Consider the following 15499-nt stretch of genomic DNA (forward strand, 5'->3'; position numbering starts at 1 on the left):
CTCAGCTCCCTTTGTGCCTCCACCCTATGCCTCTCACAGTCCCAGTGGGGGCTGTACCTGATCCTCATGTTCCCAGGTCTACAGCTGGGGCTCCCTTCCTTGCCCCGGTAGTCCAGGAAGAACCTGAATGTGCCAGGGCCCCTCCGCAGTGCTAACTCAATGTCCCATCCCACCCAATGCTGCCTCCACACCCGCCTAGGGTCAATTTAATCCAGCTAAGGGGGCTCCGCTTAGAGGTCATGGCCACATGTGCCAATGTGCCAAGCCGTGGGCCCAACCTCCTCAGACTTTAGCTCACTGAGGCCTCATGGCAATCTTTGAGAGAGATTGGGGGATGATTTCCGTTTCACAGATGAGGAAAACTGAGGCTCAGCTGCCATCACAGAACAAGTGGGTAGAGCCAGAAGTAACTCCAGGGTTGTGTGTCTCAAAGCCCCTTAGCTTTCCCACGGCTTCCGTTCTGTTCCTGACAGGGCCATGCGTGCAAACATCCCCAAAGGACAGGAGTGTGATTCATCTTTGCATCCGCCATGGGCCAGCGGCTACACCCAGGCACTGAGAGGCCAGTTGTGGAAGTCTGGACTGGGCAGGCCCTGGTTCACAGCAGACTCCAAATAACTGTTTATTGGTGGAGGTCAGCAGGGCAGGGATTACCATCTCCAGTTTATAGATGAGGAAGTTGGAATCAGCCGGGTGCAGGAAAGTTGCCCAAGGTCATCCATGAGTCAGAGGAAGAGCAAAGACTTGAACTCAGAACACTGAGGGCCTCCGCAGAATAAGAGGAAGGAGGCTGGGGCTGCTGGGCTAGGCTCTCCCACTCAGGTGGCCTGGGCTGGCAGCTTTATGGGCCCTGTAAGTCACTGGGACATGTCAGCACCCATTCCAGCTGTAATGACCCTAAATCAGGCCTTACACCCTGCAGGTAAGCTGGGCCCCAGGTAGCCTAAATAGTGACAGGTGACTGGTTTATGGCAGACCAGGACTGGGGTCAGGGCTGGGAGATAAGGCTGAGAATGTTAAGACCAGGTACAGGAAGGGAGGGCCCTCACCCTGTGTAACCTTGAAGTTAGAGATGGCAGATGGAGCAGAAGCCACTCCACCACCCCATCGCCAATGTGCAGGCTCTGCGGTGCTCATAATTAAGATGCATCCGTGAGAGAGTGCACAGCTTTACCCCTCCCCGCATTCCTCGGAGGGCATGCCCCACCAGAGACTGGTTCTCCTCACCCATCTTTATGGGCCCAAGATGCACCCAGGGCCCCCCTGTCTCTGGGGGGCCCAAAGCAATGAACTTTAAAGTGAGTCATTGATCAACAGTCCCTTAACTCCACCAAAGGTTCCCAAGCCTCTCTCCTGCTCATCAGGGAGCCGGCCAGAGGCCACAGGGACTCCTTGGGGTGGTGTTTATTCCCAGGAACAGGCTTCCTCTGTCCTGAAAGGGACGTTTTTATAGCCCTGTGAACACAAATGCACTCCCTAGAATAGGCTCTGGGTGTGGAATCCCTCCCGCGGCTGTCACGGTCGCAGGCTGGTGATTACGTTATACAGTGGTGTTGATAATAGAGCCCTAAGCCTGGCATGGACACCCCCTCCCCTCCCTCCTGCCTCTCTGTAGGATCAAAGCTGCTCCCTGAGGTTGTGTGATCCTGGGCCAGGAGCAGGGAGTCAGCCTCCACTCAAAGCAAGGAGGAAGCGTTTTTGCCTGAATCCTTCTGGGTGAGGCAATCCCCTTTCAGAGGTCCCTAGCCCAGGTTCGAAGGTCGGTGGGGACTGACAGGTTGGCAGCGGGTGGGGAAGTGGCTAAAGGAGAAGAGTCCAGGTCCACTGCTGGGTTCCTCGTCCCTCTCCCGCACCCCAGCCTGAGCTTCCCAAACTCTCACAGAAGCCCCCACCCTCTATGGGACACAGAGGACCTGCAGTAGCAGGGGGGCACAGCTAAGAGAGGAGACAAGAGGCAGCTTGGGGGCATTGCGGGGATACCCCATTTCCCCAAATGTTGGAGCCGCCCTTAAGGGAACTTTCCCTGGACTCCTCTGGAGATCTTGGCAAATGGGAGAACTAGGGGTCCGTTCAGATCCCAGTCTCTTCTCTTCCCATCTCATCTCTCCACCTGGGGGGCTCAAAGAACCTAGCTCCTCCCCTTTGACCCCATCAGTTTCTCCTTCACCGAGTCCTCTTACAATCCATTTCTTAATTCTGCCCCCTCAACCCTCCCTGCTCATCACATAAACACCAGCAAGGGCAGTTTAGGGACAGCTTTGCTCTGTGTTTGAAGAAAGGTCTTTGGTCTGCTTAGAAATTAAGTTTGGAGCAGCCCGGGAGGAAATGGAAGAGATGAGACCCAGAGAGAGGATCAATGACCACTGCCTGGGAGAGACAAGAGAGGCTTTCTGCGGCCACTGATTCAACAAACGGCATCACACGCCCCTCAGCCTCTCATCTCTTCCAGGCCATCTCCACCCCCACCCCCATCCCAAGGCCATTCCCATTCAAGACCACTGCGCAGGGGTGGCGCCAAAATGATCGAAGTCATCATCGGGGCACTCATCTTTGTGTGGGTCAAGCACTTTGTGGTGTCGCGTCCCTGTTCCCAAACCAGGGACCAGGAGTAGGATGGGGGAGGGGCAGGGCGCCGCTTCTGAGTGGAGAGGACGCGGAGTGGGTGAGGGGGCCTCGGGCACAGGGCAAGAGGTGGCAGGTCGGGGCGGGGGACAGGGAGAGCGGAAGATTTCAGATGAGGGACAGGGGGAAGGTGGGGAGGCGAGGGCAGGCCCCGCCAGTGGGAGGAGCCGCCTCCCGCGTTCAGCTGTCGGGGCTCCCTCCCGTTGCTGCTCCGCTATAAAACGCAGGCCGGCAGGATCGCTGCACCCGCGGCGGCCTTCTCGGTGCGCGACCCCCGGCCCAGAGGCCTCTTTGCTGTCGCGCAAGATGCGGGTGCTGCTGGCGCTCCTGGCCCTCCTGGCCCTGTCCGCGGCGCGGCCATCGGCCGCTGCAGGTGAGCTCCCGGGCTCCGGCCCCAGGTGCCCCTCGGCGGCCCCCTCCGTGCCCCCAGCTCCCGCCCCGCAGAGGCTCCCCGCGGGCTGCCTGTGCGCGTTGGCGGCGCGTGGGTCCCGGGTTGCGTGTGCGCTGGGGGCCGCGAGGGTGCGGGAGGACAGAGCAGCGCGCGAGCTTGTGTGTGCACACGCGTGTCCGCGGCGGCCTGGGGAGCGTGTGCACGCGTGTACGCGGTGAGGGTGTGCGCCTGGCCGGCGTCCCGGGGCAAGAAGAGTTGGGAGTCCCTGATAAGGATGCTTCTCAGGCCGGGCGCGGGTGTTCCCGCCTGTAATCCAAGCACTTTGGGAGGCAGAGGCGGGTGGATCACCTGAGCCCAGGAGTTCGAGACCAGCCTGGCCAATATGGTGAAACCCCATCTCTACCAAAAATACAAACATTAGCTACTCGGGAGGCTGAGACAGGAGAATTGCTTGAACCCAGGAGCTGAAAGTTGCAGTGAGATCACGCCACTGCACTCCAACCTGCTGCACCGTCTCATAAAAAAGAAAAAAAAAAAAGGATGCTTCTCAGACCGGCCTCAACGCAAGCCTTGTTTTCTCACCCAGCGTCCTCCGTCTGTCCGTGGGTTTCCGTCCGTCCTGCTGGGACTCAGCGCTGGGCGACTGCCCCGCGGCCAGAGCAAGGGCGGTGTGGCAGGGTCCTGGGAGTCCCCCTTTCCACCCGGGTTCCTTGCCCCTGAGGGTCGCAGGCTCCCCCGGCCTCCCTAGCCCCCAGCGCTGAATTGGGAGCCTGGTGGGCCAGGGCGGGGGGACCTGGAGCCCCGAGGCCTCTGCGGAGCCGGTCTTTCCGGACAGGGTGATTTTCGTTTAAAGATTAATGGTGAAGCCGAGCTCTTAATTATTCCTCTAGGTGGGAGGTGGCAGGAAAGGCATGTTAATGTTTGATAAGGAGCTAAAGGCGCTTCAAGCGGCTGTACACTCCGATCCTGGAGGCACCTTCTTTGCAACCCCAGACCCCATCACCAGAAGACCCCATCTGCCAGTTTTCAGCCCACCCACCCCTCGGATGGTTCTTGGGGTCCACGCAGGCTGAAACCTCCTCTCCCAAGTTAGGTGCTCCACCCTCAAAGCCTCGGAGTGAGGGGTGAAGGTGTCCTCTGCACAGAGGAGCTAGCATGTGCCCTTTGCAGCAGGGACTGGCTGAGCTGTCACAGAGGATCGAGGGGCATCTTGCAGCCTCTCCTCCAGGCCCCTGGGGGAAGAAAGAGAAAAAGCAGAATGGGAAAACTTTTATTTGTAGGGTTAGACACTGGAAACCTACTAAGCAGCTAGACAGTAGAAAGAGCAATGCTTTGCAATTCGGGCGCTTTGTAGCTGTGTGGTCTTGGGTAAGTCACTTCCTTTCCCATTTGCAAAACAGGTGTAGTCATTCTGACTTCAGGGGTTTTAAGGGTTCGAATAAAATACTGGGTTTAAGTGCTTAGTGCAGTGCCTGTGTGGCACGTGGCCGGTGCTCCATATACCACGTTTATGGGGCTCTCCCCCAAGCCTGGGGCCAGTGTTAGGAATGTGTCTCAGCTCATCCCTCACACAAGCTGCGATCTCCTTTAGTGCCAAGGCTTTCTGACCGGGACCTGATGTCCATTCATCCCATGGGGGACTCAAGCTGAGAAGGGACCAGGTTGCATATGGAGACACCCAGAGCATCTCTGTCCATTGAGACAGGAGGACGGGAGAGGATATTTGGTCCCCTTCAGAGCCCCAGACCCCTGGCTGGGAGCTGCTGAGACTTTGCCCAGGGCACACTTGGGTTGTGCTGAGCTGTTTTTCAGGATTATCCCCTGTCCCTCAGAGGGGGAGGTGGGGTGAGCAAGGTCCATTAGAGACGCTTCCTCAGCCATCTTGAAACAAGGGGGAGGGGTGGCAGGTCAGTCAGGGTGGGGGGCAGTAGCTGGGTGACAGGCGACGGGCTCTCAGTCTCTAACCTGTGGTCAGGGTGGATGGACTAGGTAGGATGTGGCACTGGACACTGAGACCTATGGGTAGGTAGTCCCTTTCCTTCCCAGGCCCTCTTCAGAGTGACCTGAGTCAGTGGGCTGGTACTTATCTGCAAGGGTGGCCCTCTCATTCAACGAGGACAAGAACCTGAGTGGTGGGTGATCCTGCCACCAGAACCCCACCTTCCCTCCACGGACATGGACCGGACCCCTGACCTTGACCTCACCACCATTACGTTTTCCTGGCTTCTGCTTCCTGAAGAAGGTAGTTAAAAGCGCGTTCAGCCAAGCAGGTCAAAAGTCTTCATGATTAAGACAGTGGATCAGCAGTCACCACTACAAACCTAGGAGCTGCGGCCAGAACCAGGGAAGATCAAATTCCTAAGAAGAGCTAAGCCTGGACCAGATGTGCCCCAGGGAGGCTGTGAGGCGAGTCACAGGGGGCTCCACCCTTCACAGCTGGCTCTTGGGGATACTGGCTCGAGGGAGGCTTCTCCTGGAACGGCTGCCCCTGTGGCCTCCAGTCAGAGGAGAGACCAGCCCAACTTTCAAAACCCCTTCTGCCTTCAAGACCTCTTCGGGTGGGGACATGGGAGGATTATGGCAAGGAACTGTCGTGGTGCAAATGCCCTCTGATTTATTATCTCCTCAGTCGCTGGCACTGGGAATTTGGTGGCTGCGCCTGTCAGAGGCGTTTGAACCAGAGCGACTCCATTTTGGGTGAGGGCTAGGAAAATGAGGCTGGGATTTGCTGGGCTGCATTCTCAGAAAGTCAGACATTTCTAGCTCTGGATGTTTATGGTTAACGGAACAAATTAATAACGTTTATGACACAGACCCAGACTTGGGAAGGTCCAGATACCCCGATATCTGGAGACCAAAGGCATTCCTAATTTTGCTTTAAAAATAATAATATCGGCCGGGCACGGTGGCTCACACCTGTAATCCCAGCACTTTGGGAGGCCGAGGAGGGTGGATCATTTGAGGTTAGGAGTTCGAGACCAGCCTGGCCAACATGGTGAAACCCTGTCTCTACTAAAAATACAAAAATTAGCTGGGGATGGTGGTACATGCCTGTAGTCCCAGCTACTCAGGAGACTGAGGCAGGAGAATTGCTTGAAACTGGGAGGTGGAGGTTACAGTGAGCCAAGATCATGCCACTGCCCTCCAGGCTGGGCAACAGAGGGAGACTCCATCTCAATAATAATAACAATGTCGATTCTTGCATAATATAGTAATTAAGAAAATTAATCCTTTATCACAAACACCTGTAGCAGAGCACACATCCTCATGTATATAACGCATCAGACGTGTTCCTTCTCTGACTTTTGGGAATGTCCTACTCTGTCTATGGAGTAGCTGTCCTTTCACTACTGTACTTTTTTTTTTTTAAGGAACATTTGTATTTTAATTATTTTTATGTACAGAAAACTCAACAGTGTACATTTAACCCAGTTTAGTGGCAAGTTCTTTAGCCTTTGCCTGTTGGAGCTTGGCGATATGAGCCACAGACTTGGGACCCAGGACATTGCCGCCCCAGTGACAGCAGATCTCATTGTATCTCATTGTAATTGGTCCTGATAGCTTCCGCCAGCTTAGCCAAAGCGCCTTTGTCTTCTGAGTTCACCTGTGTGAAGGCGACAGTCACCACTGTACTTTCTTAATAAACTTTCTTTTCCTTTGCACTGCAGACTCGCCCTGAATTCTTTCTTGTGTGAGATCCAAGAACCCTCTCTTGGGATCTGGGTCGGGACCCCTTTCCTGTAACAGGCCTTCTGTCAGAGGAAGATTGTGGGGCTTGGAATGTCCGATAACTCTTCTGTGGAGACTGAGCAAAGGCAGAGCGGGAGCTGGAGGTTTCGGAGCTCTGCCCCACTACTGCTGGGGCTGGGGTGGCAAGTGGCCACTGCTCTCTGCAGAATCCACCCACATGGGGGTAACCCAAGTGCAGCAACTCCCAGGGATAGCAGAGCCCTGCCCGGGGCTGGGGATGGGCCATCAGGGGGAAGACACCGCAACTCTGAAAAAGGTGACGCCAGCAGAGCAGGAGAGGCAGTGATCAGGGCTGGGAAACTCCAAAGCCCAAAGCGGCTCTTCGTGGCCAGCTTTCCTGGGGATGCTCCCTCATGGCTCCTTCCCCATCCTGTCCCCATTCCAGGGGGATTTGCTGGCTTAGACTATAAGGAGATGGGATTGTGGAGGCAGCCCAGGCAAGAAGGGAGAGGGCGGATGAGCTCAGAGGCCTCAGCTTTGGCTGAGTGGGAACCGTGCTTTTCTTAGGAATTTCCTCATCCTGAGTTCTTTCCAAGTCACTTCATTTCTCGCCTCTCTCTGCCCCTCCTTGGCTTTGGCCATCTGCTCCCAAAAGGAGGCCATGGGGGTGGGGGTGAGGGGGAAGGAAGGAGTTGTCGATGGGATTTTACCAAGTGCCAAGCTGCCTAAAACCTCCTTTAATCCTCCCCACGGCCCTGTGAGGTGGGTATGTTTGTCTCATATTACAGGTGATACAACTGAGGCTCAGAGAGCTTAAGGGGCTTGCCCCCAAACCCATCTAAGGCCCCTGAGCGGCCCAGCCAGAATGCCAAGCTCTGGATGAGATGTTCTGTTCGCCCTGCTGGTGCAACCTTAAAAAAAATTAATAGACTTTATTTTTAAAGCAATTTTAGGCTCACATAAAAAATCAGCAGGAAGTACAGAGGGTTCCCATAGGCCCTTCTGCCCTGCATGCACTTTCCCCTCTTATTAACATCTTGCATCCATGTGGGACATGTGAGGTGCAGCCTTTTTTTTCAGAGATGCTGGGTTCTACTGCCCTGAGGCAGAGCCCTCAGCCTGGCCCCAAAGACCAGGACTGTGGGGTTGGGGGGCGGGGGAGAAAGCCTGGCTGCTTCCCCCCAGCGGGAGCCGTGAGACGCTAGCCAAGAAGGGATCTTAGTAACACGCGGTGGGGTGCGGGGGGAGGTGGGGAGGCATTCTGGGGAGGGACCGCCTAATCTCCTCCCTCAGCTCGGATCTGGGAAGGCTGCCCGGCTGAACCTGACTCTATTGTCCCAGGAGCGGAGGCTGGGCTGAGTCCTCCTCTTCCCCTCTCACCAGAGTCTCCCTTCCAGGTTTGGGGTGGGGGAGGTAAGCGGGGAGGAGGCGGCTGGTGACCAAGGAATGAAATATCCAGGCCAGCCCCACGTTAGAGCTGAGTGGCCTTGCAGGGGTTCCCTGGAGGGCTGGTGGCTGCTTGGCCTGGCCCCGCCTGGGGAACAGAGCCCTACACCAGCTGACCTGTTGATCAGCCCTGCTTAGTTTTCCATTGAGTTTCCCTAGGTCCTCAATCCTACTGCCAGGAACACGCCATCCCAGCCCAAGGGAGGGCTCCAACCCCAGGGGTAGGCCCAGCCTCTAATCCTCCTGTGTGTGGGAGCAACAGGACACACACACGCACACTTCACACCTTTCCTCTCTGCTCCAGAGTCACACTGGTGCTACGAAAGTCAAGCCAATTCCTCCAAGGACACCTGCTTGGGTGAGTACAACCAGTCCGGGGGACTGCTGTTTATGCATGGTGGGCACCACGCAGGCCGAAATGGAGACCCCGGAAGGGTGGGAAGGTGAGAGGTGATGGTGGCCTCCTAGGCAGATATCAGTTCCCAGCACACACACACACACACACACACACTCTCTCTCTCTCTCTCTCACACACACACACACACACACACTCTCTCTCTCTCTCACACACACACACACACAGATATACAAATGCACACTCACACGCACACACACACTCTCACACTCACACACACAAACCCACACTCTCACACACACAAACACACTCTCACTCTCTCCTGTCCTGGTGCTCAAGGACCAGGGAGTGTAGAGTGGCCTGAGTCTTCACTGGCACCTGCTGTCACAAAGAGGGCATATTCCCTGCGGAATGAATTGGCAGCAGCATTGAAGGAGGAAAGGCATTTTGCTGTTTCCCATAACAAAACGGGGAGTTGGTTCTATCCCAGTGACGCCCCTTGCAGGGGGCCTGAGCGATGGTCCTTTACGCTTTTATTCCAATGCTGATCAGTTCGAATGCAAACCCTGCAGTCTGCTGTGTTTTGGTGACTGAGCAGTGCGCCCGCCCGCTCCTGACCCTGGCCCTCCTGGTGTTGGGGTCACCAGGGTTCGGGGAACCAGCTCCTCCAGGGCTACTCCTTTCCCTCCCATTCCTCAGATGATACTCAGCGCCCTTCATCAGAAACCCCCAGGGAGTCCCACTCCATTGCTTCCAAAGCCCTCTCCATCCATCTCCTTCAAACTCTCTGGCATCCCAGGGAAGCAGATTATCTCTGCAGCTCCCAGTTTACATTTGGGAAACCCAGGGCTTGGAGAGGTGATGTGCACCACCTCATGAAGTCGTCCCTGCCCTGGAGCTCACAGTTAACAGTTGGCAACTCTGTTCCCACCTTGTCCCACACCAGGGCTAGACTCCCCAGCCTTGCTTGTGTGTGTCTGTGGAGGAGGAGGAGGAAGGCCCAGGGAGGGTGAGGGCGGAGCTCTGAGCTGAGCATCCCTGAAGCACAGCCTTCAGGCCGCCTCAAAGCATTGCCGTGTGGGAACTGAGTGGGTGGGCCTGACTTCAGTGGGGCGGTGGGGGCTACACTTTGGTGCCAGGCACCCCTGACTCTCGCAATCCACCCTCTCTCCCTGCTCAGTGCCAGGCAAGTGGGGTGGAAACTGCCAGAAGGACCGCCAGTCCCCCATCAACATCGTCACCAGAAAGGCAAAGATGGACAAAAAACTGGGACGCTTCTCCTTCTCCGGCTACGATAAGAAGCAAACGTGGACGGTCCAAAATAACGGGCACTCAGGTGGGCTGGACGGAGGCCCCGGGCAGGCCTGGGCACCCGAGCTCCCCGAGGACTGAGAGGACAGGGCTTCTCCCGGGAGGGCACGCCAGGCCCAGGCCCATCTGTGCTGCGAGGGGGCTGAAAATCCTATGGGGGAGGACAGCTTCCGAGAGGAGAGAACACTCTAGTATGTTTTCGGTACTTTCGTCAGACCAGTCTAGGATGGGGGGAAGGAAGCGTTCCAGGAAGAAGGACATGGGCAAAGCTGCGGAGGCATGAAACAGCTCAGCACGTTCGGAGAACTGCCAGGAGCTCTGTGTGGATGAAGAACAGAGAGTGAACCCAGGCGGAGCCCAAGCAAGGCCCAGGGGCAGCTGGGCTGGGACCCAGGGGCAGGTCACCCAGGCCTGAGGAGTTTGGACATTACCCCGAGGACGCCAGGGCACCACAGAGGAGGTGGACGCAGAGGAGGCACCAGGCCAGAGCTGCAGTTTGGGGCAGTGGAGGGTGCAGGAGAGGGGGAGACAGGCAGGGAGGCCAAGGAGGAGGCCAGGGAAAGGTCCAGGGCTGTCCCACCCCGCCCCACCCGTGCAGGCCAGGACCGGAGCCCATGAAGGGTGGGAGGCAGGAGAGAATGTCCCATCTGGGTGAAGCTGGGATGAGGGCCTGGAAGAGGCTGGGGGAGACCGGTTCGAGGACTCTGCCCCTTCTGTGCCCCCAGTGATGATGTTGCTGGGGAACAAGGCCAGCATTTCTGGAGGAGGACTGCCTGCCCGGTACCAGGCCACACAGTTGCATCTGCACTGGTCCAACTTTCTAGATAAGGGCTCCGAGCACAGCCTGGATGGGGAACACTTTGCCATGGAGGTGAGGGCCCCTTCCGGACTGGGACCTTGTCTGGGCTCTGGGTGTGCACCTGCCTTGGGCAAGCAGGGTAGTCCAGGTCCTTCATAGGTTGCCTCTTCACCCCTCCACCCCCACCAGGTGCACATAGTACATGAGAAAGAGAAGGGGACATCGAGGAACGTGAAAGAGGCCCAGGACCCTGAAGACGAGATCGCGGTGCTGGCCTTTCTGGTGGAGGTGGGACTCCCATTCCTCACCTCCCAGGGAACCTGTGGCTGAGAGCTTCTTCTTAGGATCCAGAGACCTGGGACTCCAGCGAGGCAGGAGGGGGTGGGGAGACTCCAACTTCCACCTCTGTTTCTGGGGTTGCATGTCCCCGGGTCAGGTGGGGAGCCCAGAGCCTCAATCCCAGAAGCTGCCTGGCCTTCCGTCCCCAGATCAGGAGAATGAACTGTCCACCACCACTGGCTCCCTGCAGACTCTCAAGACCCTTCCCTCCCTTTCCAGGCTGGACCCCAGGAGAACAAGGGCTTCCGGCCGCTGGTGGAGGCACTGTCTAATATCCCCAAACCTGGTGAGTCAGGATTGGGGAGAAGGGCGTGGGGTGAGGAGGGGATTCCTCCCACAAAGGAAGGAGTGGGTGTGGGGGAGCTGGGCTCTCAGAGTGCAGGGGAAGTGGGGCTCCTTCTCCCACCCTCACTGACAGTGTCCTTTTTCCCCACCCCAGAGATGAACACCACGATGGCAGAGAGCAGCCTGCTGGACTTGCTCCCCAAGGAGGAGAAACTGAGGAACTACTTCCGCTACCTGGGCTCACTCACCACACCGACCTGCGATGAGAAGGTCGTCTGGACTGTGTTCCAGGAGCCTATTCAGCTTCACAGAGAACAGGTGCACAGGGCCCGGGGTAGGGCATAGATTCCCACTGCCTGGCTCCCCAGAAATTATCCCTCTGTCTGCCCTCAGAAGTCCCTCAGGATACGGGTGGGGAGCCCAGGGAACTGAAGTCCATTGTTAATCATGGACATTCACTGAAGACAGGCAAGAAAGGCCTGAGCCGTTCCATCACCAGACTGGGGGCTAGATGGGAGGCAGGGGAAGGTGGAATCATTCAGAAAATGGTGCTGGGGTTTCTACAATGAAGGAGGCTCTGGGGAGACAGCTGTGAGTCCAGAGGGCCCAGATGTCTGCCCTTGCACTACTTCCATTCCAAAACAGTGGTTCTCAAAGTGCGGCCCCTGGACCAGTGGAGTCAACATCATCACCAGGGGAATTGCTAGAAATGCTAATCTTCAGAGCTACTGAATTAGGAGCTCTGGGGGTGGAGCCCAGGCCTCTGGGGCCCAACAAGCCCGCCTCCCAGCTGATTCTAACGCATGCTCAAGTTTGAGAGCCACTGTCCTGTAGTAAGAGTGACAAGAGAAGCAGGCATTGCTGGCCCCCTGGGGTGTGAATGAAAGGAAGCCAATGGGCGCTTAGCCCTCACCTATGCCACGCACCTCATTTACATCCCCTATTCTTATCATCTTCACGACCACCTTGAAAGCCAGGGGTTCAGAGCCCCTCTTTCCTAATGAGGGCTCCCAGGTCAGGACGAGGTGCCTGCCTGAGGTCACACGGCAGGGAGTGCAGCTCCCCCTGCCCCCACCCGCTGAGCCCGTCGCTTTCGCAGATCCTGGCATTCTCTCAGAAGCTGTACTACGACAAGGACCAGAAACTGAACATGACGAACAATATCAGGCCCCTGCAGCGGCCAGGGCAGCGCGTGGTGCTCAGGTCCGGGGCCCCGGGTCAGCTGCTGCCCTGGGTCCTGCCTGCCCTGCTGGGCCCCACACTGGCCCGCCTGCTGGCCAGCTTCCTGCGATGATGGCTCACTTCTGCACACAGCCTCTTCCGTGCCTCAGCTCTCCAAGTCCTGGGCTTCCAGTCCTTAGGCTTCCCAGGTGGGACTTTAGGCATGATTAAAATATGGACATATTTTTGGAGAAACCTTTCTCAAGTGTGTTTTTAGCTTCCCACAACTACCGCACCCTGTCCCCCTCCACCCACCCCTGTTCCAGGGCGGGGGCTTTAAGGCCAGAAGATTTCTCCCGAGTAGGTACCACCAGGTGTCCTCACTCTTGTTCTCTGTGAATTCCGTGTCCACACCCCACTCCCTTCTACCGGGATCTGGACCTTGGAGAGACGCTGAAGACAGCTTGGAGTTTCATCACAGTGGAAGCTAGAGGAATTCCAATCTAATCTCTTCATCATATAGAGGGGGAAACTGAGGCTGAGAAAGACGAGGCTGGGGCCGGGCATGGTAATTCACGCCTGTAATCCCAGCATGTTGCGAGGCAGAGGCAGGTGAATCACTTGAGCCCTGGAGTTCAAGACCAGCCTAGGCAACATGGTGAAGCCCTGTCTCTACAAAAAATACAAAAATTAACCAGGCGTGGTGGTGCACACCTGTAGTCCCAGCTACTCAGGAGGCTGAGGCAGGAGGATTGCTTGAACCCAGAAGGTGAAGGTTGCAGTGAGCTGAGATTGCGCCACTGCACTCCAGCCTGGGCAACAGAGCGAGAGAGAAGAGGCTGCTCGGCTGGCTGGAGGCCGCATAGTGAGGCCAGGGCAGAGCCGACTGCATGGAGGCAACCCCAGCCCTGTGTGTTCTCCCCTGTGCTAGAGGTGAAAGGGTGTCCTGTGTGGGGATGGCCTAGGCAAGGTGGGTGACAGGAAGTTCATTTGTTTGCTCAAATATTTATTGAGCATTTATGCTCTAGGCACTGGGGATACGGCACAGAATAAGAGACAAAAATGCCTGCCCCCCTGGAGTCCACAGTCCAGTGGAGAGACAGCCCATAAATGAAGCAGATATGTTGCCTAATAGATCGGGAGGCAGAGAGTGCATGGGAAAAAGAGAATTCAGGGCAGGGAGCCGGGCACAGTGGCTCATGCCTGTAATTCCAGCACTTTGGGAAGCAAGGCGGGCAGATCACCTGAGGTCAGGGGTTTGAGACCAGCCTGGCCAACATGGCGAAACACGGTCTCTACCAAAAATACAAAAATTAGCTCGGCTTGGTGGCAGGTACCCGTAATTCAGCTACTCAGGAGGCTGAGGCAGGAGAATTGAAACACAGGTTGCAGTGAGCCAAGATTGAACCACTACACTCCAACCTGGGCAACAGAGAGAGACTCCATCTCAAAAGAAAAAAAAAAAAAAGAATTCAGGGCAGGGAAGGTGGGAGGCCCTAAGAAAGGGGAGGCTGGGAGGAGGCCAGGGAAGGTGGCCTCTGGAGACTGCAAGTGTTGAGGTGCGGTGGGGAGGGTGCCTTCGGGGAGAAACAACAGGGAGAAATAGAGGGAAGGAGGGAGGAAGTGGGGACAGGGGAGGCAGGAGAGCGAGGTAGGGGGCATTGGTTTGGAGCAGGGGAGCTGTAGAGGTGAGGGCAGAACACAGGGACAGTTCAGAAGCTGCCGCAGCGCCCAGGAGCTGATCTGCTGATGGATTAGCAGTGACATATGAGGGAGGGCTCATGGGGGTGTCCAAGGATGTGGGGCCTGGTCCCTTGGGACTTGTCAGGAAGGTCCCCACTGCGGCCGTGATTACATCTCTATCTCTAACGGGTTGTTTTCCCTCCTGTGGCCCCGAGGGAAGTGGAGGGAGAGGAACTGGGAGGAGGCTGGTGAGAGGGGGTCCAGGACACCAGAATGAGAAGGAAAGAAGGGGACCCATGAGGTCCCCAAGCCAGGTCAGGCCCCAGATGCCAGGAACTGAGGGCCCACAGCTCTCAGACCTCACTGTCAGGAGTAGGACTGGATTTTGGAATTCGTGAGCCTTGGAGTGGGGTTGGCTGAGTGAATGGGGGACCCAGGTTTCCCTGGCTGGGCATGAGGACCCCTCTGGCAGGCTGAAAGTCCGGAGGTAGAGAGCTTCCTCACAGGAAGGCGTGCCCACCAGGAGGGCACTGAGGGATTCCATCACCTGGTTCCAGAATCCCTTGCTGGCTGTGGGAGGGGAGCTGGTGGGAGGAGGTGGTCTCTAAGCCTTCTCTCTCCCCGTGCCCCCCATGCCCCTGACCACCCCCCGTCAGCCCAGGGAGAGGAGAGACGGCTGCTCCCCTCCCTCCTCCCTTTCCCTCCCTCTTCCCTTTTGTGACCAAAAATAAGTCCCCCCTCCCTTCCCTGGTGACCACGCAGCTGTGGGGGAGGGGTGGTAGTGCTGTTGTCATGGCAACCGCAGGCCGCCTGTCAGCAGGGGGTGTGGACGCAGAACCTGGAACCCGTTTTTTGGTTCCCACACAGACTGCGGGGAATCTAAGCTGCCCCTTCAAGGCTCAGGGCTCTGAGGTCAGAATGCCCCCTCCCTGCTCCCCAATGGCACCCTATCCCCACCCCCGTCCCTGCCCTCCAGGCAACCTTAGTGAATAATGTGGCAGCAGGACCAGGAAGTCCTGACCTCTCCAACCCAAGGCAGAAGGCATTCGACCCTCCCCATCCCCCTGGTCCCCAAATCATAAACCTGGCCAGCAGGAGCCAGAACGGGCACAGCTTGTCCACGGCCTGGGGCTCTGGCCACCTCCCATGTCCTGCCTGCCCTCCCTGTGGCCCAGAGGCCAGCGCAGGTGCTGCCAGCACTCAACTCCCAGCCAAATCGCCAGGGCCAGCCACTGCAGAAGTGGGCAGCTCACTCCGGGCACTGGCCCCCGCCTCCAGAGGCCCCCACTGATGGAGTTCCTTCTTGTGAACATGCGCGTGTTCATGAAGTGTTTCCTGTTAGTAAATTCACTCCCTCTGTGCGGCACCCGCCACCCCCAGCAGACCCCACCCTGGGGATGGCGGCTCTGAGTTCCCT

The 15499-nt window shown here is 57.2% G+C and overlaps 1 protein-coding gene across 1 annotated transcript; it reads left to right on the forward strand.

Annotated features, from left to right (window-relative positions):
• Positions 1-2828: 2828 nt before the first annotated feature.
• On the forward strand, positions 2829-12654 carry CA4 (carbonic anhydrase 4). Its single transcript, XM_001107970.5, has 8 exons — positions 2829-2995; positions 8454-8507; positions 9685-9840; positions 10541-10686; positions 10804-10902; positions 11173-11239; positions 11393-11556; positions 12338-12654. The coding sequence occupies exons 1-8, from the start codon at positions 2929-2931 to the stop codon at positions 12530-12532; spliced, it is 948 nt and encodes a 315-aa protein (XP_001107970.3). The 5' UTR covers positions 2829-2928; the 3' UTR covers positions 12533-12654.
• The last annotated feature ends 2845 nt before the right edge of the window (positions 12655-15499 follow it).

Source organism: Macaca mulatta, chromosome 16 (genome assembly GCF_049350105.2).
Source record: "Macaca mulatta isolate MMU2019108-1 chromosome 16, T2T-MMU8v2.0, whole genome shotgun sequence".
Taxonomy (NCBI): domain Eukaryota; kingdom Metazoa; phylum Chordata; class Mammalia; order Primates; family Cercopithecidae; genus Macaca; species Macaca mulatta.

Excerpts from the sequence above, each read along its gene's own strand:
- CA4 (XM_001107970.5), top strand. The coding sequence starts at position 2,929 with ATGCGGGTGCTGCTGGCGCTCCTGGCCCTCCTGGCCCTGTCCGCGGCG. Across the intron at positions 2,996-8,453 it reads GCGGCCATCGGCCGCTGCAG|AGTCACACTGGTGCTACGAA; the intron begins GTGAGCTCCCGG and ends TCTCTGCTCCAG. Across the intron at positions 10,687-10,803 it reads GGGAACACTTTGCCATGGAG|GTGCACATAGTACATGAGAA; the intron begins GTGAGGGCCCCT and ends CACCCCCACCAG.